The sequence below is a fragment of the Trachinotus anak genome, unplaced genomic scaffold, assembly GCF_046630095.1.
Source record: "Trachinotus anak isolate AG129_WGS33_773 ecotype Australia unplaced genomic scaffold, CSIRO_AGI_Tana_v1 ptg000014l, whole genome shotgun sequence".
Lineage (NCBI taxonomy): Eukaryota > Metazoa > Chordata > Actinopteri > Carangiformes > Carangidae > Trachinotus > Trachinotus anak.
In genome coordinates, this window is record NW_027273865.1 from 13,913,118 (window position 1) to 13,940,938 (window position 27,821).

Genomic DNA, 27,821 nt, shown 5'->3' on the forward strand with positions numbered 1-27,821 from the left:
TTATTCTTACTCTAAAATCAAAACATAATGCTGACCGTCATGTCTTAAAGAAATGATGGACTGTCGTTTCTCTTTATTTAGTTGAGCAGTTCTTGACATAACATGGATTAGTACAGCTGTCTAATAGGTTTATGTACTGTATACCAACACTACACAACACTGTGTGTCTGTGTGTGTGTGTGTGTGTGTGTTGCACACTAAACATATTAAGAGGTCATGAAATATGATACTATACTTGACTGATTAATTAACTGACAGAAAATTTGATTAGTTTGTTTTCTCATATACCAAAGATTTCATGGTTCTTCTCAAATTAATGTGAGAAATTTTCAAATTCTTATTTACATTATATAAAATTATTACAAACCTTTTAAAAACTTAGATTTTTTTTTTTTTTAAAGGTTTGCAATATTTTTGGGGGGCACAACAAATATTGTGAGAGGTGTCATTTTGGGCTTTTCAGAATTTTGACAAACCAAACAATCAATCAGTTAGTTGAAAAATAATCAGCAGATTAATCCATAATGCCAATCGTTAGTTACAGTCCAACTAATAATAAAAATGTATTTAAAAAAATTAGTTCAGTCTCAACCAACAACATTAGTAAAATTCTGCATACATGAGTACTACTAATCCATTATGTAATATTTAATAGTGCATTTGTCTGCATTGAGTTTTGATACTTTTTGATACTACTTTTGACATTTTGCTGATTATAGCCTATTTACATGCTTCAACATTTTCATTGAGATGGACTTCAGAGCATTTTGTCGTATCAGTACATTTTCTGAAGGACCTGAATACTTCCTCCACCACTTTTCTACACTTACTATAACATCCTTCACATCCTTATTGTAAATATTTATTTTTTATTTTATTCCTATTTTATTGTTAAATTCCTCTATTTATATTCAAGTGTCTTTTTCTCATCTCTGTTTATACTTTTTCCTTCTTACTGTTTACTGTCTTGCACCAAACACCAAAACAAATCCCTCATAAATGCAAAACAGATTGTGATTCTGATTCTGTGGTCTGCAGATTAACCACACAAGTCAAAAACGAGTGTAGTTGACTCTCTGTCCCCTTGAGGTCGCCCTCTCCCTGCTCCTGCCTCTCCTCCTCTGCTCCCTGCAGCCTCCTGCTGTCCGTCTCCATCTCCTTGAGAAACCTTATCAGCTGAAATCATCAGGCGCTCCAGTCCGGCCATAATTTGATGTTTATAAGGGGGATATCATCTGAAGTAAAAAGTGAATCAACGTGCATTAGCCCATTTTTTATTTTTTTTTTGTTGTGAAGAGTGTCCACTTCCAAAAAAAAAAGGAGTGACGTAATTGAAATCTTTTGTAAGGGTAACTCATTTTAAAATAAAATGAATATAAGGGGACTGTCACTGGTGTTGGGGCGTAATCTTTGCCTAATAGTCTAATAAATATGCAAATAAGCTGTTATTTATGTAAACACAAGTAACGACTATTTAACAAGTCACACCCTTGTTTAATAATAATTCATCACGTATTTGACATTTAATCGACTGTGTCAGGACATTTCTGCGCGTTTTTCCGATTTTTAACGTGTAAAATCCGGACTGCAGCAACGCCTCACGACTTTTTTTTTTTTTTTTTTTTATCCCCACAATGCTTTGCGGTAGGGGTTGTCGTGTGTGCTGTCTGTGGTGCTGAAGCTGCGTGTGCCTCGGAGGCTGCTGCCATAGAAATCCACCCGAGCATCCTTCCGCGAGTGGACCAGCGAGGGGAGTCGGTTTTTTCCGCTCGTGGAAAACATGGTTGGGAGATTCAGGATGTGTCTGCCAGCTGTTCCAACCTTACTGATCTCTTCATAACTACAAACTGCCTTTACATTTCTTTCTTTCTGTTCTCAAAGCACAACCTTTCAGACGTTTCTGAAGCCGTTTCCTTGGCTGTTTTTCGAGGCTCGTCGTCTCTCCGGCGCCGCCGCCTGCCCAGCCGTGTGTGCCGCTCCAGCCCGCATCCTTTATGCACAGCACGCTGCTCCGGTCCTCCCCAACAAAACACACACTCGTGTCCGAGCACCATGGCCCGCTCCAAGCGCTTTCACTGAGAGACATGGAAGCGAAACAGCACCCGATAAAGAGCCTAAAAAGCTACCCGGAGACCGGCGGCCGGAGCCTGGCGGCGGCCGCCGGAGGAGACGGCGGAGGAGGAGGAGGCGGCGGGTATCGAGCCGGCTCGGCTGAGATGGAGATGGAGACGAAGATCCAGAAAGCCATCGACTTCAAGGCGGAGGGTCATCGCTGCTACAAGGAAAAGAAATTCCGGGAAGCGATAGGCAAGTACCACCGGGCGCTGCTGCAGCTCAAAGGGGTGCATGTTGTCGACGGAACGACGGGCTCCGAGGTCAACCTGCTGAACCAAGCCGCGGCCAAGCTGACCGAGGAGCAGCGGAGAGCCGTGGAGAGCACCGAGATCGAGTGCTACGACAGCCTGACAGGTGAGCGGCACCGGGGCACCCCCGCACAAACGCTCCGAGCCCTGTAGCCTTGAAGCACTGCTGACACCATTGTTCGTGCCGGTTCATCGGGTTCACACAAGCTGAGGGGCTTGGTAGGCTATCTCTGCAGGCGCTGGATTTCTTGTTCAGGGGCAGGTGAAATAACACTGGAGTTAGGACATAAGGATGCAGAAATAGATCACAGTGTCAACTGATAATTAGCACATGGTGCAGATTTAATGGAGAACAGAGGGGACCTTTTACTGTCTGGCCAAATGAGTGCATTATGTAGCCCAGTAAAGCCATTTGCCAGCCATTACAGAGAAATGTCACAGTTAAATTAATACATCTTATCATTGCTATGCTTAGCCTATTTCAGGCTCTTAAACAGCTGTTCAGATGGTTTCTTTTATAGCACATTGGTGCTTTTTACAGCAATATTATAGATATTATCATTTCAAGTGATCACGTAGCTTACTATTGTCTAAATTTGAGACAAAGAAAAGAAATAAAGTCACAGGGCCAAAAGCCAGTGTAACTGGAAATGAATATAGCTATGTTTTCATCTGTATGAGTCAAGTTCACTGTGCTATTGCAACAACAGCTGTAAAGGGTGATGGATGATGTAAGGCTGTGTCCAGTGGCACCACGTTGCAGTGACTTACAGGGTTAAAAGATCTTTACTATTCTGTCACTGTAGTATTTAAACCATCATCTCACACCAGTGCTCATGTGCTATAACAGACCTACTCAAACATCTAACTTTTGATAAAGATACATCTATGGGCTTCCAAAAACAGGTCTATTAACTGCAGTGAATGATTATTTTTGTTAACGATTATTTTCTCAATTGAGAAAACTACACGATGTCAGAAAATACTGATGTCTATCACAATTTTCTAAAGCCTGTGATATCTTAAGATGCCTTTTGTCCAACCAACACATGATTAAGCCTACATACTTTGAATGGATTATGAAAGGTGCAAGGATAATGTTTTAATTCAGTAGATTGTATATCTGTAAATAATCTTGTAAATAGATTTGTCTATATATTGAGATGTCGCGCTTGTTTTTGTTTTATATTTATGTAAATAATAACAATTAATAAATTGTGATGCTAAGCAAGAGTAGCATGTGCGATATTCTAGCATTTTTCCATTTACAAAAAAAAAAAAGGACTTCATTGAGTAATAAATTATCAAACTTGTTGCCAATTTTCTGTCAATGACCTGATCAATTCCTCATTACTACTCAAGCGTACTGGTTTGTTTCTGGGTGTCAGAGGAAATAATGAAACTGCCATGTGTAATAGGGGTCACTAGGGTCGCAACAACAAATCTTCAGGAGTCAAAAATGAACATGTCCTTGGTCTCTTTTGGACTTTTGGACCCCACTGGTTTAAGATATCATGATACCAGGTCATCAAAACAAGGCCTGCTGTGTATTATAGATATTCTGTTCACTGTAGTGGGAGGTCAAGCTAGATTTCGGAGCGTAATCAATGAGAAATGTGTGATTAATTTTGTAATGTTGATTCAAATGACAAATGAGTGTTTGCTGTAGTAAGAAATACAGGCATTATTATTGTAGCTATTGAAGACAGATGATAAATAATGTATGGTCTTAGCTCTGCTGTAAAATCTTAATTATGACCACAGTATGTGCTCAGTATGCAGTGTGAACAGCAGATGAAGATCACGAGGAATGTTGGCATCCAGAGAGAGATGATGATGACGATGATGATGAAGATGGTGATAATTGACGCACACTGCCACTACAGCGGTTATATCACATCACTTCTAAGGCATCATTACCTATGTGGATGTTGAGATTGTGAGCCATGAGCGTGGCCCAACAGGGGCTGTGGTGATGTTGTGTCCTGTTGCTGTCCCAGGCGCTGCCCAGTCAGCCTGCCATGATGCATTGAAGGTCGTCTCATTCTGCGCAGTATTCAGGGCCTGTCTGGAGCCTGTAGGGAGGCCAGTGTGGCGTGAAGGAAAGATGGGGGAGGGAAGGCAAAAGGGGGGAGGGAGAGTAAAATAAAGAAGAAAAGAGGGGAATTAGGGAAAGAAGAGGAAGGAGAAAAGCAGTAGATATAGTGGAAATGACAGAGGCAGAGAAAGGAAGTCCGCATGGTGTGAGAGAGGGAAAACAAGCATGGTGAAGAGCAGTAGAGAGCCGTAAAAGGGGGGAGGAGGGGGGAGGAAGGGACTGCTAGCACGCTACAGGGGGCCATATTTACCATGGCAACCATGATTGGGCCTTTTCCCTGTTGTTGTAATAATACTGCTCATACCCTCCCCTCACTGCTGCTTCGAACAAGAGTGTGTGCACATGCGCACTCACACACATGTACACACACAAAGAAACCTCGCGTCAACCTGGCTTTGATTACCCAGCAATGATTATGTTTTCATGGACAACAGTAACATACGTGCTTTACTCTGATAAAGATGTGTGTTAACAGTTTATAATACAGCCCGTGATTCATAGTGTTGTTTCCTTGTATGAATCTGGTAATAATACTGTGAGGAACAAGGGAGAAACAACTGGGCATTTTAAAGGAAACAATGAATAAATGATACTCAGTTTTATACACACTGGGTACCTGAGGGGTACAAGCTGAAATTTGGTGAAAATGGTGTGAACCTTGTTCTTATTATGTAACGTAATGACGGGAGAACTGCCACACATCATTACAGCGCACATACCTTATCATTACTGTGTAATGTCAAACACAAATTGTATATAACGTTCACTCATTAACAAACAATATTGTGAACTATAACAGAAAAAGCAAAAAAGGGGTGTTCAATTTTCAGTTGAGCCTCTGGCAGACAGCAACACCTACACTCCACGCATTTATTAATGTCATGTTTATGTCTTCTACTTCACTGTTATACTTGGAATAAGGAAAAATCAAGAAATGCCCCATGAGCTACGGTCAGCAATTCCCATGAAAAGACCAAAGCCAACAATAATTGGCCCGTGTCTCAGTGCTTTCCAGCCCCCCCCTCCCCTATTTCTCAAACTACAGCCCAAACTGCTCACAAACATACTGTTTTGTTTTTAAAATAGGCTAAATAAGTTCCTAATAAGTTCCTAGGAGTAAACACTGCGTTTGTTGGGGAGTATTTAAAGCTGTGGTTTAAAACACACTTGGTGCTCTGATGAGTATTTACAGCAGAGGGACAGTGTATGTGGGAGTGACTCAAAATAATCTGCACGACAGTACCAACATTTATGGTAATGAAAGAACATGTCACCCAGTGAAACTGTGGCTCATTGATGTGTTTTAAATAGTTTCTGTGCAACAATAGAGCTCTATGGCTTGGAGGAGTAAGATATCAGGCTTTGGCTACACAGGAAATACTCGTGAGTAAAACAAATTCATTGTTGGTTTTGGTCTTTTCCTGGAGACTGTAAGCAAAATATAGACATTAGATAAAGACGGATATTAACAGCCGCTTTCAATAAGGCATCTAAAATTGGAACTCAGCATAGGAAATTGTCTTTTCAGGTCATGATGTTGTGACAAAATACTCATTCTGAGATATCTTAGATCACGGCTCTCAAAATAAACAATAATAAATGAAAGCTTACCAAAATCTCAAATGCTTCAGAATATACAGTCAAATCAGTATTTGCTGGGGCCACACTTTCATCAGCAGTTCTCCTCTGTACACCTGTCGAGTTCCTCCGAGTACTTGGCAGGTACATTGTTCAAAGAGTCTTGAAGAACTTGCCACTGTTCATCTGTGATTTAGGCCGTCTCAGTGTCTTCTGTCTCTTCGTGTAGCCACAGACAGACTCCGTGATGTTGCGATCAGGGCTCTGTGGGGGCCAGACCATCTGTTGCAGGACTCATTGTCCTTCTTGCTGCTGAAGATAGTTGGTTATGACTCAGGCTGTATGTTTGAGGTCATTGTCATGATGCAGAATGAATCTGGACTGATCAGAAGCCTTTAATCTGACGGTACTGTGTGAAGGATAAGAATCTAAACATCTAAAGGTCATAAAACTTTTGCACAGTATTGTATTGAAAATGAAAGCCTTTGGTTGTACCACAACACTAAATATTTGTGTCACAGATTGTGACTCTTATGCTTTGCCTTATGATTTTTGAATACGTTCGTAACTGTACTGTGTATAACCTTATTATTTAGTCAGGTAATGTAATTGTACATCAGAGAGAATATCATAATATGTTTAGCTATGCTTAACCTGACTCCTGCTTTCTTCAAGTTAAGGCTGTCACAAAATGTGATATGCATGGTAATGTCATATTCAAAACATTGTCTTGAAGAGGTTAGGAGGAGGTTATTGTGGACTTTGTTGACCTCAACAGTCAATGGCCTGATCCCAATGTCCACCCTCACGGCCTCGCAGACTTTGAGGTGCGTTCCCAGTAAGTCCACGAGGGCTTAGGGCTGTCCCACTGTAAAACCATCAAGGGCATCTTGCAGACATTTTGAGCCCTTTATGCACACTTTCCGTAAGTCTGCATTTCTGCAGAGTTTGTCTGAGGGCATTATCCACAGTTGTGATGTTACCAGGGGAATCTCAGAAGCGTTAAAAGTGGTAAACAACCCCCGTAAAACGGAATAAGAGGAAGATTAAAAAAAGAACGGTTAATGAACAAGCGTGAAAGGAACGAACCCTAACGTTAACGTTAGTTTGTAAGTATAATTTGGTCTGGCTTCCATAGTATGAACACATAGGTCACTGGTGATCCGGAGTCAGAACTGTGTGTGGTTATCTGTCCTATAATGGCATGATGATGAATTCCAAATGTGCTTTCATCAGCTCTTATCCAACATTATCTTTTGTTTACAAACAGGGAGCAAAGGGAGGAAATACAAAAATGCAAAATCAATAGTCCCTGAACCCACAATTGTACACAACATGTTTTGGCATTGTCAAAGGTGATACATGTTATGTCACAAAGTGTTGTCCTGTTCCTCTTTGTACCATTTTGAGCCCCTGCAGCCTTTCACACTCAGTCACTTACCAGGTGATGTCAACTAAGTCTATCAGGGCTCAGGGCTTAGGCCTTAGTGGGGACATTGGGCCGGTGACTTCTTTACTAAAATAAATTTGCAGTTCATTTTGAAAGAGATCAAAGATTGTCTTTAGACGTCAGGAAAGCGTGTTTAAAAATTCTCTCACAGCGTTCAGTAAGTCACTGACTGACATTAAGCAGTGACTCATATGGTGCATAGTAATCTGGCTGCAGGTCTTTGATGTGTGGCTGCACCTGGTTACCCAGAGCTCTGCTGGGCAGATGATGGTCACCGTGGTTATGAGTGAGGAGCTGCCATTTGATTGGCCGGCTGTCTGTGACTCGGACATATAATGGGAGAGCAACAAGCAGCATTGGTTGTGAGTGATGTGGAGAGTGCGTGTTTATGTCTCTGCTGAGTGTGTGTGTGTGTGTGTGTGTGTGTGTGTGTGTGTGTGTGTGTGTGTGTGTGTGTGTGTCTGTGTGGTGAGAAGGAAGGGCCGTTGCTTTCAGCGCCGTTCGTCCTGCCACTCTTTCTGTCCCCAATGCTGACATTGCTGATTTTGTGTAGGCCTATTGTGTACTGGTGTGCAGTTGTGTGTTTTCTTATCGTCTTGCATTTGTTGCGATGAGGACAGGATTTTTCTGTCACTCCTGTGTACTTCTACTTCTCTTTACTTCTGTACTTGAATATTTCCAACAGAGTTTGATAATATTATATTATATGATGCATTGCTATGAATTGAACTACAGCTGTAGCAGTTGGTTGATTAAACGATACGATAACTAGAATCTATTTTCAGTTTAATCATAACTTTCTAAGCAAAAATCCACCTATTCTCCAGTCTCTCAAATGTGTGAATTTGATGCTTTTTTGTCGTGCATGATAGTAAACTGTAAATATATATAAACTGTCAATGAAAAATAATTGCTGCCCTGTTGCAGCCCTCGATTACACTACACAATAACATATGAAATTGTTAAAATTAGCTCCACATCAACCAACTACAACAGTAAAATCCTACTGACACATTAATAATAACCCAATAATATTACATATAATAGTGAGACTCACAATACCCATTTTTCTCCATTGTGTGCTTATCAAGTACATTTTGCTGATAATACTTTTACATTGACTATAATTGTGGATGTTGGGTGACCCGATAGCCAAGTGCTTAGGGCGCGCACCACATGAGCACAAATGCTCTTAGCAGGCAAGTTACTGGTCCGACTCCCAACCAGTCTGACTCTTTCCTGCATGTCATTTCCCCACTCTCTGTCCCTTTCCTGTCACTTTCTACTGTCCTATCAAATAAAAATACTCAAAAAATATCTTTAAAAAAAAGTGTGGTTTTGCTTCTACGTCTTTTTTTTATAAAAGTTTTTTACTGAATGCTGAGTGACTCTGCCATCAGTTTAGTACACCAAGATACAAAAAAAATAATAATAATTCGGGAATGATGGAGGTTTCAGCAAGAGAGAAAATGTAACATCATAAAGGGTTTAAATGTATCGGTGTGCATGTGTTAATGTGATTAAAGAAAAGGGAACTGAAAAATAAATATTAGCACCGACCGTAACATCACCCGATTGTGTCAAACAGAAAGACGAAGGATGATGAATGTCCCATTTGCTGGCCTTGTTAAGGAGACACCCTGAGTCCATGTCTCCCTGCAGGGCTGTATCTAAATGGGTTACACCACCTCCACCACCACCACCACCACCACCGTCTGTGTCTGTTGCAGTTCACAGTGTTGCAACATGTTGGCCAGAGGCAGACTGCCTGCCAGCCCGCCTCAGCCACCCACCATCACAAACACACAAAGAGGCACATAAAGAAATAATAGATGTGACTGCACTTTGTTTGCTCTTTTTCCTGCATTGATCGTGAAGAAGCACTTTTCCACAACATGAACAGCAGTTTCCAAAAAAAGTACATTTAGACACACTTGTATCAAGCAGTTTGGAAGGTGTAGTAAGTTTAATCCATTCAAATGCGCATCAGGAAGTGTACGGAGAATAAAACAGGGGGCAGTATGATGTGATCCTGTGGTGAAAGCGATCAGCCTGACTTTTCATTAACTCCTGCTCGCTCTGATCTGTGCCTGAAAACTCCCTTTGTTCCTCCTGACTGGCTCGATCTGTGAATGAGTCATAAGTCACAGCCTCGGGAGAAAGGCAGCGGGGGGACGAGTGTTTGTTTCGTAACACCATCCACCTTTATATTCAACTCTGCAGTTCACAGTTGCTCTGCTCGCCATGATGATGATCCGCAAATTTCCACCCACTCATCACATTAAAGAAAAAATCATTAAAAGAATGAAAATAAAAACAGATAATTTTACATAATGACCTTTTGTATTTACATGCAGAGGCAGTTAAGTGGTTGGATAATTTAACCTGAGCCTTAAATTAAGACTGACATTTACTGACCAACCAGTGAACAAATCATTTTCATTCTTATGTTTGCTGAGACCCGCTGGGCTGTTGTTATGCTGTTTATAGCGTCCCATGCTGCCTTAACTGTTTATCCACAGTAAACGCTGCATTCAGTTATAATTTCCTGTTCACAAGAAAGTAAAATATGTTGACAATGGCCACAAGCTGCGATCACTGAGATACTGTACAGGCACAACGTGACAGACAGTCTGACTGATAAACTCTTCTAAAGCTGTTTTTAATAGCTGATTAATCAATTAACTGATGTGCCCTGATTTCATTTGTCAGGAAAATCTGACAAAGACTCACTAATCATGATGTGAGGATTTTTTTTTTCTATCATATTAGCAGGTTTTTGACGGTTGGTCGGGCAGAGCACAGCAAAGCACAGCAATGATTTATCATGTAATAGAGACAATAGTCAGCAGATAAATAAATGAGGAAATGATGATGAATGATGATGGTACCTGGAGACCTGTATTCACTTGTGGACACAAACTCACCATCCTGCCTGTGAGAACATGATAATTTAAATTTCATATCTGCTAATGTGCCAGTTTGAAACGGTAGGAGAAATGTTACCATATATTCGGCTGTGATAATGATTTTTTGGTTTTGGCCACGTGGCTGCAGCATAGTAAGCTAATCACCTTTTAAGATTCATATGTTGAATGTGTTAGCAAACAGTTGCCTATTTGCATATATGGGGCAGATATGGGGCAACATCATCATTCATTTGAAGTGGGGTTTGTGTCGACCTGGTGAATGTACGTCCAATATTCCCCCTTTTAGTTCTGTTTTTCTCTGTTTTCATCTCTACCAACTCCTGAGGGAAATATTCAGCCTTTTAACTGCTTATTGTTCCACTATGTCTGTGCTATGAAGGCAGTGAGAGTGATTTCAAAACAATAAAACCAAAACAGTGAGCTGAAAAACACTATAATTGTTCCTTAGAGCTGAGGGGAACTGTAGAGTCCAGTGACAATTGAGGGTTTGTTACGATTAACGTATTTCTGTACATATTATGTAGTGATTCGATCCATTGCTAATACAGAAATATGCATAATTAAAACTGGTATATCTTTGATGACGCATAACAACATGTAATTCTGTTCCTAACATGTTTAGGAACCATTTGATTTGGCCCAAACGCAGTAAAAAAAACAACAACTTAGAATTAATTGAATAAATTTCTGCCCAGAAATCGCATCATTTTGAATCACCACATAATGTACATCCTTTCCTGAATGTGTTTGTGTCCCATTGTGCGTGTCCTGTATTGGGACCTGACCGAGGCCACCAGTGAACTTTTGAACCATGACGTGCAATTACAGGCCTTAAATGAGCCTTTAATGAGCCTGTTGCTGACATCGACATCTGTTACTGCTGGACCAGAAACAAAAGGCCTTCCTCCGTCATAGTGCCGATAATTCATAGTGCTATTGCACCACTTCCTCAGCAGCCTTGAAGATTTACCACATCACAGCCTCTAAGCCCGATCTTGCTTCAGATGAAGGATGCTGGGCCTGCATTAGAATAACGTCAGCGATGTGTAACACCACAGACAGAGTGATTTCACCAGTCCGCTCTAAACCACTGTGAACAGTCAATGCCTGCTTACAAAAGCAGAACAGAAAACTCCTCCCTTTCATCTCCTGCCAGCCCTGTCACCAGGGGACGTGGTGGAGATAAAGGCAGAAGAAGAGCGTGAGGTGGGAAGGAGATGGGGAGAAGGATGCAAGATAGAGGGGTTAAGATGAGCAGAAAGGGTTGTATAAGCAGTGGGGAGAGGTGCTTTTTCCAGAAGAAATGCTCTGTGCAATGTGCTCGTAGGAGGATGGAGGAGAAAGAGATGCTATGTGAGGGTGAGAAGGGGGATGGGGGGAGGTTTGGTTGGTGTTTTTCTTCCCCTCTGTGCATGTACGTCTGCCATTGGAGGGGTGGCCAGAGCAGAGCAGTGGGAACGTTATGTGCCAGAGCTGCAGATGGCGTGGTATAGCTGTCAGGGGTACGACTGGCACTCCCTCTACTGTACCACTCGCACTGTACTGTCCTTCATATACCAACCTCCTGAATTACCACACAGCTGAGAGAGGGGGAGATTTGGGGGATGGGGGAACGGGTGAGTCTGTAGAAAAGATGCAGAGGCTAAAATAGGGGAGGGAGTAAAACCAAGGGAGCGGGAGAAACTGGACAGAACTCTTAAATATGAGGGGATTATAGGACAGGGGAGGGGGGGTCCGACTGTAAAGGAGAGTGACAAGAAGGGAATGAGAGGAAGAAAATGCTTGCCTCTATGACCTCCAAGAAGTGAGGGGAGGGTTCTCAGGGCCGCATTTGTATTTTATTTTTCATTGTGGGGGGGACAACGCTGAGAAATGCAATCCAGACCAAACTGATTTATATCACAGCCCTGACAGGCCCAGATGACTCCTGTCAAAAGAGTAAATAAGATTCAGTCATCTGTCAGGAAGAAAAGGAAGCGATGGGAGAGGCAGGGACTCAGAGAGATGGAGAGGGAGACAGAGGAGAAAAGGAAATGCAAGGAACAAGAAAAAATGAGAGCTAACTTCTAAAAAAATTTATAAAGCATAATATTATTTGTATTGAAGCGCTGTTGTGTTCCCAAATTGGCACAGTTTCATGCTTCAATTGTCCATTGAACTCACAAAAACATAGTTAACTTAAGAGAATACAAGCCAACAACACCAACAGTGAGCAAAGCATAAGTTCATAAACGAGAGTGCAGCAGTGCTTTGAGCTATATGCTAATGTAAGTATGCTAGAACACGCTCACAGTAACAATGCTAACTTGCTGACATTTCGCAGGTGCAGTGTTTAAGATGTTCGCTATCTTAGTTTATCATGTTAGCATGCTAACAATTGCTAACTAGCATTAAAAGTAAAGTACTTCTGATGGGAATGTCATTAATTTTGCAGGTGTTTGGTCATAAACCAAAGAATTGGATAAACTTTTATTTTGGACCAAAGTTTAGTTTAGTTTAGTTTAGTTTTGTAATTAAAAATACTTAGCAGGAATAAGTATTAGGCTCTTGAGATTAAAAAAAACCATCAAATCTCATCAAAAAAGAGAAATAAAAAAACATATAAAATAAAACAAACATATAAAAGTTTATCAACTAAGGAAACAAAGGCATTAGCACAAAATACCAAAGAAAACAGAAGAAAACAGGATTATTAAATATGTCATGTCATATTTTACATAAGTGAAATGCTATAGAATATTCTACAATTAAGATACCAGGATAAATGAGGACACAACATCAAAATTCAAATCTGGCTCGGCAAAGAAGCTCTGAATTTAAAGTTGTGAAAGATTGTTGTGCAGTATGTTGGTATTTATTCCACAGCCTTGCTCCTCTGAATCTGACTTTGTATTGACAAGGTTGTTCTAAATCTTGGAAGATGTAAATGAGGTCTCGTATAATATGTGTGGATTTATGAATTTTACTGAAAAAATCTATTAAAGATTAAGAAACCAGGCTGATGCACAAATTTGTTGATAAAAAAAAACAGGTGTGAATTATGCATGTATATTGGAAATAGAAACATCACTCAATTCACAAAAAAGTGGGGCTAAGTGTTCAGTCTAGCTACTAAATGTAACAGGTTTGACAAATCTTTTTTTGTAACGAGAGTATCTTAGGTTGGTGGAATAAGTAGCAGCCCAAGCAATACTGCCGTGTGCTGCTAGATGAAAAGTCAGGGGATCACCAAGGTTATTACAGTTAACTCTGGGGGAGTCGTGAATGTCTGCACCAAATTCAGTGGCCATTTATCCAGTAGATGTGGCAACAACTGTGTGCTAACCTCACTTGATGAAAAGTCATCAAGATTTAGTCTCTGGAAACCAGGAATATTTGGATCAAATTTCATGGCCGTAGTTGTTCATCCAGACCTATAGAGTCAGGGTCAGTATTTCTGATGTGCCAAACATAAGGTGATAAAATTTCATCCTAGTATTTCACAATTACAAATTACATTTACATTTATCACAATCTGCTGACACCTCAGATATTTGTTGTAATGCTTTTTGTGCTTTTTTGTGTTCGTGATATGATCTGTGTAATATGCGTGCTTGATTTTTGAAATGTTATCTCCTTTGATATGGACTGACTAACTGAAAGTGGCTGTCAAAGCTTTTTTTAGTCCACTGCTGAAAGTCATGGCATCAGCTGAGAGAAAACTGAAACAGATGCCCTTTCCTGACACCCTCAGAGAGGGAGAGAGGGAGTGAGAGCAAGTGCAAGAGGAAGATAGAGAAATGCAGAATATTCATCCTCTATAAGCCATCAGTAATGAGAATTAACTGAAGCTGTTTGTGCATGTCTAACACCCCGTGCTCCAGTGGAAAGAGCAGAGTAAACCAATTGGCTGTTTATATTTATCCGTAGAGCTCCATGCTGATAAAAAGCCATGTTGGTCTCTATCTGAGCCTTTCCTGCTCGGCCTGCTCCGGCCTGACACCGAATGCTTGATTACATGCACTGCCAGGGGTTGACATTGAAAACTCGTCCTTGTTACACCATGGTTGTGACAGCAGTGAAATGCAAAGGTTGTGTTGAGTTCTGCTGATCCAGCTCTGGGGATGATCCTCGGCCAAGTAGATTTACCAGTTTTGATTCCAACTGGTGCTGTTTCATATTCAAAAAAATAAATGTAGAGCAGGTTTTAAGCGAATGTGCATAAGAACATGTGAATGAGGCTATGTGCGTCCATCTACTACTGTCATGTGGATATTTTAGAGTTGCCATCAAACCACTGCAGAAGAGGGCGCATCAAGACACAGAATTAAAAGAGCACCAGTCAAATCTAAGACGATGGAAAACCATGTGGAAACATGATGGACATCTATGCTTAGATCTATGGAATAATTTGGGGGACGTTACAGAATCGTAATTGCTCAACAGAGATTTGATGTGTTCACCTGGCATAATTTTTCCGTCTCTTCAGTGAAAAGCTTTATTTATATCACGATTTATTCGCCAAGTCTGTTTCCTTGCACTTTGTTGAATTTAGTTTTTATTAATGCTTCTCAACCAAGCTTAATTGTTTTTTGTTTTTTTTTTTATATTTTGACTTTTGTTTCTGAATTACCAGTATTTCCACTCAGGTATGGTATGAGTATAGAAGAGAGTAGATTGAAACACACATGGTGTTTTGGTTCACTCCCACCACTCTCATAAGCTTAGTTTCTGGCTGCAGCAGGCGGCTCTAAGAATCCACTGTACACCACCTGCTCAGCACCAAATGGTAGACACACAGTTAACATTTAGCTAGTGAACATAGTGGAGCATTTAGCAGCTAAATGAAAAATAAAGATTGGACTTGAACATTCATTCAGTTGCCAGAAACACAACTCCAAATGAACTAATGTTGCTGCCTATCTGTTGGATGTATAAATAACCTTAATAGTTGGTATTATGTCAGTGTTGTGTTCACAGCTTGTTTACGCTGCTCCTATGTGTTCAGAAATTAGTTTCTAAACAAAACTGGCTGCCAACACATGGCTGTATCCTTTCTGGAAATGATAAAAGCTCATGCTTTAGGCATTTATTTACTTCAGGTACTGAAGTAAGAGGTGGGAAAACTCTACTACCTCACAGATTAAGGCTGACTCCATGAAATTTTGAGCCAAACCATTTGGCACTTTTCTCTGTTGACCTTTCTAGACAGTCTCTCATCTATCTTGTTACTGCTATAATACACAGAGCACGTTTCTCAAGGCAACTGTACATAGATTATCCAGACAGAAGTAGACTAATATTAGCAAAAACAACCTTAATTTTACTTGACAATATTTGACTTGAGAGTGTGCGGTTAGATTTTAGGAGCAGTGTGTTTGACAGCAGCAGAAGACAGTAGCCAAAGATCTGCTGAGCTAAAGGCACGAGCCTGTTCAGTGTCCACAGTTGACATCACCAATAAGATAATGGTCTAGCTAAGGGCCACAACAAAATTATATCCCTGTCAGGGATTCAACTATAGATACAACCTTGATAGAAGTCTCTTATACTTTATTAAATTGCACTTATCTGCTATTTGAATGTCTGCTTTTACTCAATCAAAGTAATATAGATAGTCCTCGATCCTCATTTGGCCCTCAGACACTTAAAGATAAAAAGTAAATATTGAAGTTTTAATGAGTTACATAAAAACATAACTTCATAAACTGCTCTTCATTTCCTTTAGTTTCCTCAAGAAACCCCACGAAGACCCACCCTGGGTTCTTCAGTCTTATATTACAAGCAAGAGGAAATTGCTCAGCCTAGGTTCTGGAAACTGCGAAGTGCCATGGAGAGCATTAAATGATTTCATCTTTGGTGAAGTCATAGAGAAGATAGCTTCCTCACTTGTATAAATATTTAAGTAGATGAGCATTAATCCTGAGTCAGCGACTATTTTAGGAGAGCGGCACAATGTAGGAGGGTGGAAATTGATAGAGTAAGGTAGAGGATAGGCACAGCCTGGACCTTCATGATTCATGAGTTGGGGGTTTGAGGACAAGGATGTGTGATGACTGAGGTAGAAATCTTCCCTTGGGCCATACAGTAAACAAGAAGGTGAGTGGATTGTAGGGTTTCATTTGTTTAAAAAAAAAACCTCCCTCTGCCCACTGCTGTCTGTCTAACACAGTGATCTGGTCCCTTGATTACCCCTCACTCCTCGTGAGTAATCCACGCAAACGTAACTGATATACCAGCAGTTTCCAGACAAGACAGCCGGTGTCAGTGTTATGAGGGAATCAACATGCTGGGGTTTTTAGAGTTTGGGGGGAGGGAGGGGGTAACAAGCAGGTAGTAGTAGTAGTTTGACATTTTGGGAAATATGCTAATTCACTTTCAGCCTGAAAGTTCAATGAGAGAATTGATACCACTCTCATGTTAGTTTACAGCCAGCAGTCAGCGATCTTAGCTTAGCATTGAGTCTGGAAATAGGAGGAAATAGTCTATCTCTGTCTGAAGGTAATGAAATATGGCTATCAGCAATTCTTAAGATCACTTAATTAACAGAAATGGTGATTTTTGCACCTCTGTTTCTGCATGAATTAAACCAACAAGATGTAAAATGTTAATTGGTGAGTATTAGACTTGTGAGTAGGTGGATTTTAAACAGAGTCAGGCTAGCTGTTTCTGTTTCCAGTCTCCATGCTAATGTTGCTGTCACACAATGTTAGCAGCATTATTCCAAAATGGTTACCATCACTGTTTGTAACATTGGTTAATGAGCCTAACTTAGCTGCAATTGTTGTGTTATGTGTTTGAGGAAGATTATTGAAAAGTGAAACTAGATGGCTTATATATTACAGTGAATTGCTCCTTTAAATCTGTTGAATCTATTGTGATATTGGACTTTATTTATATGTAACTGTCAGCAGTGGTGGCTTTATCACCAGTTTTCCAACTGTTTTCTGACAATATATCAGTTCTTTTCACCTAATGGGAGATATCAGGCATTTTAGAGATACTTTTTTTTTCTGATCAGTAATAATTATGGTCCGAATGAAAGGATGTGAAGAGGGTATAAGCTAAGCTAACCAGCTGCTGGCTGTGACTGTATATTTAATAGATACATAGGAATGAGAGTCACATTGAACTTCTCATCTAAATCTTGTCAAGAAAGCAAAAAAGCACATTTCCACAAAATGGCTAAATATTTATTTAATCCAAGCCGTGCAGTATTCAGAGTGAATCAGCAGACAATTTCCCGTCCAAATCAAATCTCTTTACTCAGCTATCCTCCGAAATCCTCAGGAATATACACTTCTCAACCTGACTCATTTGTAAGGCTGGTCCCCAGCACTCTACATTTCCAGCTACCCCCAGCGGGGCCTGTGGAGGCCTTCGAGATGCGCACAGTCAAGCATGAGCAAAAACAGTGAGTAATTATGAGGGGTTTTTTTACGCCATATGGAGCTGCATCAGTCTTCTGCTACTGTGACACACAATCAAAGAGATCATCTGTTTGATGACAAGATGAGCTTTTATCATCTGTGTGATAATAAATCACAGTAGTCATTATGTACATTTCCTCACAGAAAAACAGCCTATTTTATATTCCTTATGTTGAATGTAGGGTGATATAAGACAGCCAACAATCTTGTGCTTAAACGCTCGTCGTCTGCAGCCTCATTGATGTGACAGCATTTTGAAAAAGATAAGACACCATAAAATCAAACTTTATTGATGCTGGGAGACATCACAGTATCACGAGGGGACCAGAAAGGTAAAGAGAAGAAAATCTATATATGTGTGTATGTGTGTGTGTGTGTGTGTAGTGATGACAAAAAAAAAAAAGTTAGAGAGCTATAAACAGTATATGATAACCTAACCTGTGTGTATGACTAGTAATGCAGACCAGATAGTCACAACCACTACAGCAGGTCTGAAATGTGGGGTTCAAGATGAAAACTTCTCATAAATAAAGACACAAGAGGAAATGAGAAGGAGGATGTTAATGCAGGTGGTGGATGAAGTCGGAGTCAATGCTGTGCCGTGTCAGTGCAGACATGGCCTTGTGATACAGCGAGCGAGGAACTGTAGCCCTGTCTGTCTCAATAACAGTGAAAGGCATTCGCAAAAACGCTTTGGGTGGAGCTATTCTTAGTGGGCCTGGAGAGCTGCAATGTCTGAGAGCCATGATGTCAGCATGTCGGGTCTGATTTTGCTCCAACATACATGTGTGAGGCAGTTTCATGATGGTGATGATTATGCTCGGCTCATTTTGTCTCTGTAAATGAAATTTGTAAAGGAGAGACAGCAGATCAGAGAGGTGAGAGGTGGGCAGGGCGGTCTTTGCTTTGAGGGGAACGGGGACACAGTCAAGAAGAAATGGAGGAGGGAAGGACAAGGGTCAAAGATGGATGCTGTTGCAGGGAAGTGCGAAGAAACGAGGAGTATGTGTGTGTGTGTGTGTGTGTCTCTGTGTGAGAGCGTCAGTGAGAGTGATGGGTCTCTCCCTCTGTCATTATCTTCCCGCAGAACTAATTACAAGGTGATGGACAGCAGACTAATCACCAGGGTCACGAGTGGCTTTAAATTAGCCAGATCGTGGTGTGGCGCCTGGTGTGATGGAGCGAAACAGGAGAGGAGGGAGGGGGGAGGGGGGGGGGGGGGGGGGGGGGGGGCATTCGAGAGGGAAGATGAGGTGATGCAAAGAAAATAAAAGAATCAGAGTTTAAAAAAAGATGAGGCATAGCAGAGCAGCAAAACAGGAAAGTGATCGACAAAGAGGCAAAATCAGGGCTTTCACACTTCCGCTGCTGCTCTCCTCTTGTCCTCCGAACCTCTCACACAGAAACGATTTTCCCTCGGCTGTTACTGGATTTTTGTTTTGTCAGTGCTGTCTCTATCTCTATCTCTATCTCTGTCCTCCCTCACCCCCCTGTCTCTCTTGTCTAATTTCGGCTTCCTGCCTTTTTTTTCTCTTCCCTCTCTATCGCTTTTATTCCTCACAGGCTTTGGTGCTCTGTCTGCGAAATGAAAGCGAGTCTCGAAGCAGACTCTGTGTTTTATGTTTTTTTTTTTTTTTCAGACATGATGCTTCAGGCAAACCAGTGGGGTTCCTGAGCATGTGTTAACCACTCCCATTCACCGCACCTCTCGTTCGAGATTCAAGCAGCGGAAAAACACACACACAATCATATGAGGACAGGCAGAAACACACAGGAACGCACACAAAAACTTGCCCGTATTCTCACTTGACAGCTGCCTTTGCACCTGTTGGGTTTTCTCGGGGCTTAGAAATTCAAATACATTTTTCTGGTCCTTTTTTCCAATTTCCTGCATTTTGTCTACTTATGCTGTTTCTTAATACCTTGCAGGGAAACAGACGTTCCTCAGAAAGAGAAAGAAACACTTATACCCGTGACACAGCCAACATCGCAGCATCACATGAAGCCTCAGCTTATTCTTCCGTCCTCTCATGAAGTCCCTCATGAAGAAAAATCTATCTTCCTTGTCTGCACCACTTTGTTTCCTTTGTGAAATCTCATTATTCCTCCTCTCTCATCTCACATATACGTGTACCAGCTGTGGGAACCCTGCATTTTTAATCAAAACAAAAATCTACAAGCTATATCTGATATTTTGTTCATTTCAGATCAGATTTTCACAGAAAGATCTAAGTTTGAGGTCAGCTCAGCAGCCCAGCAAATGCTGGCGTTGTGGGATTTTGGTCATAGTCACACAACCTGGATGTGATGGACTTTGTCCTTCATTACCTTTTGGCTTGTAACAAGGGCTGCAACAAACAATTATCCTCTCAATTCAATTAATCATTTTGTCGAGAAAAAAAAAAAACAAAAACATTCTAAATTGGTATCTTCAGAAACAGCAAATCCCCACATTTGAGAAGGTGGAACCAGATCATGTTTAGCATCTGAAAAATGACTGAAAAGAGAAATGGATAATCGAAATAGTTGCAAATTAATCTTCTCTCGATTGACTGGTTGATCAATTTAATGTTTGGTCTCTACTTGCAGCCCCTCGTAGCTGGTTGTATATGTCTACCTGCATCACCAGACAAAAGCACTGATATCGGACAACTCTGCAAAACCCAGAATTAAATTCAGTGACAAATGCCAGAATTTTTTTAATTCTGACCCTTTACATGCAACTATAGTATCTTTAAGGTGAGAAAAATGTTGTGGTTAAAACAAACAAACTGGTTAGGATTAAGCTGCAAAAGTACTTGGTTTTAGTTTGGGAAAGAAATCACAGATATGTTTAATAAAAACATAAACATTAATTACAGATCTGTTGCCGGAGGAAAACTGATTTCCTGCATGAAAGCCAGCTGTGCTACACTACCCATCCACCACTTCCATACACATACTGCAGATGTAAAGATGCAAGATGATGTGAAGTTGTGACTTGTGAAGGTGTCATATGATGATGCTTTTTACAGAACAGTAACACAACTAAGCTGTGATATCCGTGAGGATCTTGGTAAAATCTACAGCCACCATGAGCTTACAACAGCCTCATAACAAATAATCAGCTTCATTTCCCAGTGTACATATCACAACATGCAAAAGAGAACTGATATGTTAATTGACAGAAGTAGACCAGCCTGTAATGTATAAGACTAAAAGCAAAGATCTGAGAAAAGTCTGAAAAACATGAACAACTTTGCTGCAGAAATCTGTTGTTTTTCTGTTTTCCTCGTGTTAAACATTTCACAACCCTTTCGATTTATTTGTGGGGACCATTTCCTGATCACCCCAGCCACAACTCTCTTATAATACATGACACAATCAGAAACCCTGACACACACTCTTCCCTCTGTGACTGGGACACTTTGGCTCCAGTGATATTTCTCTGCTGTTTTTTTTTTTTTTATTACATTTTTTTTATCTTGTCTCTGTCTGTCTGTGACCCTGCCCAGCCTTTCTTCGATGAGCCCATCATTATCACACCCTTAATGCATCTCACCACATTTTAGATTCCCTCTGGCACGCCATCCATCTGTATAATGGGCCAGCCTGGGTGCGGCCGGCCACACTGCTTTTGTGTGTGTGTTGTACAGTCACGCCTCTATTTAACCATTGCTGGCATCAAACAGTTCGTGTAAAGTCATCAGTTTGTGATTCAGTGTTTATCTGTAGCTTCTCTGTGCGTGGTTGTGTCGTTAGCCTTTGTTTACGCCCACTTGTTTGTGTGCAGCCACTTGTGTTACTGTGAATGTGTTTGCACCTCTGTCTGTGACACTGTGTGTCTGCTGTATGCACTGTAGGTGTGTGCGTATTTTATGTATTGCGTATGTTAGTGTGTGAGTCTCGGTGAATTGTGCAACTGCGTCAGCCATTAGGCCATTATGGAGTGTAACTGAATCCTCTGAAAGCTCGGCTCACGTCCACTGCTGGAGGGCGATAATGGATGGGCGTGTGGGGGGATGAGAGCAGTCATGTCGTAGCTGGACGGTTGTAAAAACAAAAAGAGGAGTGGTGTGCAGGAGAGGTAGAGGGCATCTGAGGTGAATCCCATTGTACCGGGCTGAGCAGACTTATGATCACTGAAGACGGGAATCAGCTTCGACCTTGCTGCTCCGTGCTGAGCCATGAGCTTTACTGAAAAAAGGACGATTTTCAGGCTTCTTTTTATTAGAGTGTGTATGTGTGTGTGTGTGTGTGTGTGTGTGTGTGTGTGTGTGTGTTGATGATAAAGTTTAGTTTTTCTACTTTATACAGCATCTCATACACAAAGGCTTTGACATTATGAGGAAACAAAACAAACTGAACAGTTCACTTAACATCAAAGAAGAAAGGAGGGAGAGGAAGCTTTAAATATGTATTTTAAGGATGATTTTCGTTAACTAGAATTTATTTTCTTAGCAAAAATATTGTCCTCACCAAGTTAACCAAGAAGTCCAATGGGGCAAAAAAACATAAGCAGCCAGAAAATCATCCAGGATTTAAACAAACCCAAAAGCTACTCAGAAAAAAAAGAAGGCAAACAATAAAAAATAATACTCAGATAGTCCATCTATTAAACCTCCATCCAAATAAAGTGGTGTAGGTAGTCTGGCTGAACTGTTGACGTCATCCCCAGACCTCAGCATATTTGAAAAATAAGACCTGAGTTGTGATGAACTGGAAATTAATCCTTTCTATCTTAGTGTTTTGATCATAACATAATACATTTCCAGAGCCCTATTTGTAATCACATGTGAAGGAGCAAAGTCCTTGTCCACAGCTGTGTCTAAAGGCAGTGAGTCTGCACACACACACACACACACACACACACACACAAATACATGCAGTACGCACAACAATACACTCCACGCATCCTCCAGACGCATGGAGTTTCAACCACTAAATACAAAATACACTGACTGTTATTGAATTGGTCCATTCCCTGGTGACCACAATGAATTATTTAGTGTTTTGCACTTGTGTTGTTGACAGGCAAGGCCTCTGTGTGTGTGTGTGTGTATGTGTGTGTGTGTGTGTGTGTGTGTGTGTGTTGTGTGTGTGTGTGTGTCTGACAAAGCCCCATTAGTCTTGCTCACTTGATGAAATACTCGGTCCTTGACCACTTCTCACTGCATTGGATTTTTGTCCAAGCTGTTCCTCACACCTTACACACACACACACACACACACACACACACACACACACCTTCTACAGTATATCTCTGAGGTTCAGGGGGAGATGAAAAGTAGAGGGCCACTGTTTTCTACTGTTTTTTTTTTCTGGTCTCCGATAGGTCTCACCTCTCACCTCACCCCCAGCCACCCATATATACTCCTCCTCCTCCTCCTCCTCCTCCTCTCATCCCCGCCTCTCTCCCCTCTCCGTCTCTCACTCCTGACTCACCCTGCCTTCCAGCTAACAGTCCCTGACTCATGTTATTCACAGAGCTGTCTGTGTGTCAAGGGCAGACTCTGAGGGGAGAGCGAGGATGGAGGGGGAGAAGGGATAAAAACAAGTCAGATCAGGGAGGGAAAGGGCGGGGTGGGAGATATGACTGGAAGGGAAATTATTTTTGATATCTCATCAGATAGATTGAGACACTGGCAGCAAAACATTGAGTGGTTGTGGTCACCAGAGGAATTGTGTTTGAGTGATCAGATATCTGAGCCATAAGCAGGCTTTTAGAAGCTATGGTGGACTAAAAGCTGTGTGTGTTTGTGTCTTTACTAATGCAGTTATTCCGACCTTAGCTGATCCCAGAGCTGTTGGGAATCGCTTCAGGGAAGTGCTGCTGCAAGTCACACATATAGGACTGATGACTACAGTGAAATACTTATTGTTAAGTACTCTATGTTGCACTTCATGGCAGTTTTTCAAACGGTGAAGTTGGTTCAAGAGGAGCTCGCTTGGTCTCACCTTTCACATCTCATCCCAAAGCTCTTCTGCAGTGTCTGACGTTCACTTGATCTCTGCATCCTCCTCCTCTCCTGCTGCCCTCAGTACTTACAAAACGTCTGCTAAGTCAGGGAAATAAGATTTACGCATCCTCGCACGACTCAACCCATCTCTTTCCCCATTCTTCTATTTAACATGTCGAGCTCAACGGCGGCATGTAGAGACTTTACTGCTTGCACAACTTTTTTGTTGTCTTCTCTACTCTGTGAGATATTAGTGTTGGCTATTTATAGTCAGCTCACTGCCATCCTGAGGAAGTACTGTGGAGGCTAAATTTCACCATGGCTCTATTAAAAGGCACAGAGTGAGATGTCAGCAAAATATCCCCGTCTTTGTTTTTCACTCATGGGACCTACTTGTCGTTTTAACTCCACTACAAGAGACTGGAGTTGTTTGCTTGGACAAAATCAGGCATATATTTTATTTTTCATACCTGCCATTATTGGAAAAAACAAAAAATAAATAAAATTGAGCATCTTCCACTGACAACCGTCTAACTTGTTCCCTCTCTTCCTTTTCTGCAGCGTGTCTGTTGCAGTCCGAGCTGGTAAACTACGAGAGAGTGAAGGAGTACTGTCTGAAGGTGCTGAGCCACCAGAGAGACCACTTCAAGGCCATGTACCGCGCCGGCATCGCCTTCTATCACCTGGGTGACTACGAATGTGCCCTACGTTACCTGCGTGACGCCAAGAACCGCGAACCCACAGGTGGGAATGTTTAAAGTCGGTCACATAAGAAATGACAGAGGTTGATATTAGTATGACTGCAAGCTACAGCTGAGCTCTTTCATTTTAAGTTGAAGTAGAATTTATGATTTCAACTGGACTTACAGAACACAGGCTTGTGGCCACAGCACATTGAGTTCATGTCCTTATTATTATTTTATTATTATTTTATTGAGTGATCTATGAAAGCAGCATCCAGCTGGCTGAATTTGAACAATATGAATCTAGTTTTTTAATAATGGGTACTTACATTTCTTATCTAAATTTATAAACTCTGAAATATACAGTAGATACCGGAAATAAAGTATTTGAAATTGCACAACTTGAAACTGGGGGAAACAGACCATATACATTCAGATAAATAGTTGTCAAGGGAAAAATATTTCAGTGCCATAAATTCAGTGATATTTAAATCTTAGTATCAAGTATTCAGGAGGGATTACATGTCACGTTTAGCTATTCAGTTGCTGACAAGATTTAAGTCTTTATTGCTTATACTTGCTTATTTATTTAGTATTTCTCCTCCTTGTTTTTTATTGTTGACAGTGAAAGACAACTTATACCTGTTGGGAAATAAACAATAAGTGTAATTTAACAGTTCACTATAAAATATTAGACGCCTTCATTTTTGTCAAAGTTTTCTTTCTGAGGGCTGCAGTGCTGGTACTCTTGACCTCACTGTTTCTAAAATCCTGGTTACTCCCCTGTGCTGTTGTTGTTGTTGCCCTGTGGAGTTACAGTATGTTTACATTGAGTGGTTCTCATAGAAATGGTGTGTGTATCCCTGAACTGTGTTTCCATCATCAAAAAACATTTGCAGAGCTTGTTTTTGAAATAACTTGAAACTCACATTGGTTACACCCATATTTGCTTTTGAGCCATTCTTCTTCATCCCTGCCTTTGTTTGTGCGTTGCTATGTTTCATTAGGAGGCGTCACGTCACCCATGTGCCTCTTTGTGCATGTGGAAGATACAGACAAAACTTGGACCCACTCTTAAATGACTCAATAACTCTACTAATGGTCAAAAACTCTGCAGGGAGCCTTTTAAGTCTGATTTCAGTTTCTGGTTTAATTCCCATATTGTGAGTGATGTTTAATCAGAGACATCACACTTGCTATAGAGATGTTAGCCATGCTGCATGCTGGAGTTTCTCTGTCTGACATGATGAGCCTCATGCACTGAAGTCAACAAGCTCGGCTGTTTAAACAAACAAAACAGAGCGAATTGCAAGGTCTGTTTTTAATATCAGAGAGTATGATGTATTTTGTAAGGTCAGGTTCTGTCTCATTGGTGATTCACTCAGTTTAAGACTTAAAACTCTTTATTTGATATTTTCTGAAATGTCAGTGGAGAAAATGAGTGACATTGACACATTTCAGCTCTGTCATAACCGAAGTCTGTGTGCCTTTATTTTTTCTGACACGAAAGAAGCTTAAATTTAACTGCATTATTAAATGAGTTTGTGTTATTTGATGTAAAAATGAGACTCCTCTTTGAATCTCATCCTTTGTGCCTCACATCCATCGCAGACACCAACGTGCTGCGGTACATCCAGCTGACAGAGATGAAGATGAGCAAGAGTGGACAGCGGGAACGAGAGAGCGGCAAAGAGACCCAGGGCTAACCCTCGACCTTTTGACCCTCCTGACCCTTCAACCTTTGACCCTATAAGCAGTCCCAGATCAACCCCTCCCTCTCTCCACCTCCTCTATCGACTCCTGACAGCAGCACAGCCCACACACAGAAGAGACAGACCCAATCACCTGCCAGCGATGGGCAAAAATGGGGGATGTATCAGGAGCTGTCTGCAACCCATCTCTCTCATCCTTCTTTTCCCTCCTCTTCTCCCTGTCTCTCCCTCAGGTGCTGTGGTTCCTCTCCCTACACGCAGACAGCCGAGCAGACGTAGAAAAAAAATAATAATAATAATAAAAAATAGATTTAAAAAAAGGGAAAATGCTGTATTATACTCATATGAAACAGTCATTGTGGTGGACTGAAAAAGGAGCTTCAAAACATACATATGAATAATGGACATTTGCGTGATTTAGTAAACGTTTTAAAAACATGAAATGCATTTAGTTTCAGCTCTCGTGCTCTCTCTTTTTCTCTCGGCCTTCTCTCTCGCCGTCTTTTTATCAAAATCTCGAGGAGAATATCGGGGTTGGGAAGCTCGAGCACATCGGGAGGAGGGCAGGGGTGTGTGCAGAGGCAGTTCAGAGCATTAACAGGGGATAGTGAGGGGGGGGGTGTGACACATATCAAGACAATAGCCCAATTTGATTGTACATCCTACCCTACCAGGGCTCACCCAGGCCCTTTACCCAGACTATGGGACAGACTAGAAATGTTTCATCAAGTATAGAAGAAGCTGGCCTCTGTGCTTAATCTATCGCTCTTCTGTCTCACTTTTCTTTCTTGGATGCCATGTATCTTAGTTTGGACTGTTCTTTTTTTGTTTTTGTTTTTTTTTTCAATTCAAGGGCTAATTCAAGTGTTTGTTATCTGTTACTTGGGGTTTTTAATTTGCCTTTGGTGTTCATCATACTCAGTACTACGTAATCAGTCAGGTGAACTATTGTGGAAACTGGTGTGTCTTGACTCTGTTGTCCGAAGCCCCTCCTGGGTCCTGTGTCGTCGTTGATGTTGTTGAGACTGTCCAAGCCCTTCCCTCACTCCCCCTGTACCATCGCGTCCCCCCTCTGTTCTCCTGTCAATGATGTCACAATGGAAAATAGCCAATGGGATTGGAGCTCCATTAAGCGGCCGTTGGCTAGATGGAGATCCACTCTAAAAGTTCACAGTGAGAAACACTTTGAAGTTTCTAAACCGAGGTCCCACCTTTTTATCGCTAATGCTGAAGCTTCCCAGACATCGACAACACACCGAGGAGACTCTGGGCAGCGTTAGTGCAGGGAAAACAATCACACGCTTCTGTCCTGACAGTCTAAAACCTCCATCTTGGAGCACTCAGCTTTAGTGCACTTCAACAAGATTGAGCCATTTGAGATTTCTTCCTCTTACAGTTTACGGTGTGTTCATAGATAAAATACCTGCGTTTGGAAAATTGTTCCCGACACACAGCTGTAAGGACAGATACTGTAACACACAACATCACCATTAGACACTACTGATTATATGGTTTGTGGATATAAATGCTAGCTGTCAAAAGAAACATAAACAATTTGCCACTGCTTCTCTTGTGGTTTGTGAAGCTGAATCATTGATAATGCAAAAATTGCTTTTATAGTAGCTTTACCACAGGCTCAAATCTGCCTGCCCTGTTCTG

At 41.2% G+C, this 27,821-nt stretch overlaps 1 protein-coding gene across 1 annotated transcript; it reads left to right on the forward strand.

Annotated features, from left to right (window-relative positions):
* Positions 1-1,636: 1,636 nt before the first annotated feature.
* On the forward strand, positions 1,637-26,470 carry ttc9b (tetratricopeptide repeat domain 9B). The gene is made up of 3 exons (XM_071496957.1): positions 1,637-2,469; positions 24,329-24,511; positions 26,062-26,470. Exons 1-3 carry the CDS (start codon positions 1,995-1,997, stop codon positions 26,154-26,156), a joined length of 753 nt encoding a protein of 250 aa, XP_071353058.1. The 5' UTR covers positions 1,637-1,994; the 3' UTR covers positions 26,157-26,470.
* The last annotated feature ends 1,351 nt before the right edge of the window (positions 26,471-27,821 follow it).

Bases quoted from the DNA above. Each gene is read 5' to 3' on its own strand.
- ttc9b (XM_071496957.1), top strand. From the start codon at position 1,995: ATGCACAGCACGCTGCTCCGGTCCTCCCCAACAAAACACACACTCGTG. The intron at 2,470-24,328 runs GTGAGCGGCACC...CCTTTTCTGCAG, and splicing joins GTGCTACGACAGCCTGACAG to CGTGTCTGTTGCAGTCCGAG. The intron at 24,512-26,061 runs GTGGGAATGTTT...CATCCATCGCAG, and splicing joins CAAGAACCGCGAACCCACAG to ACACCAACGTGCTGCGGTAC.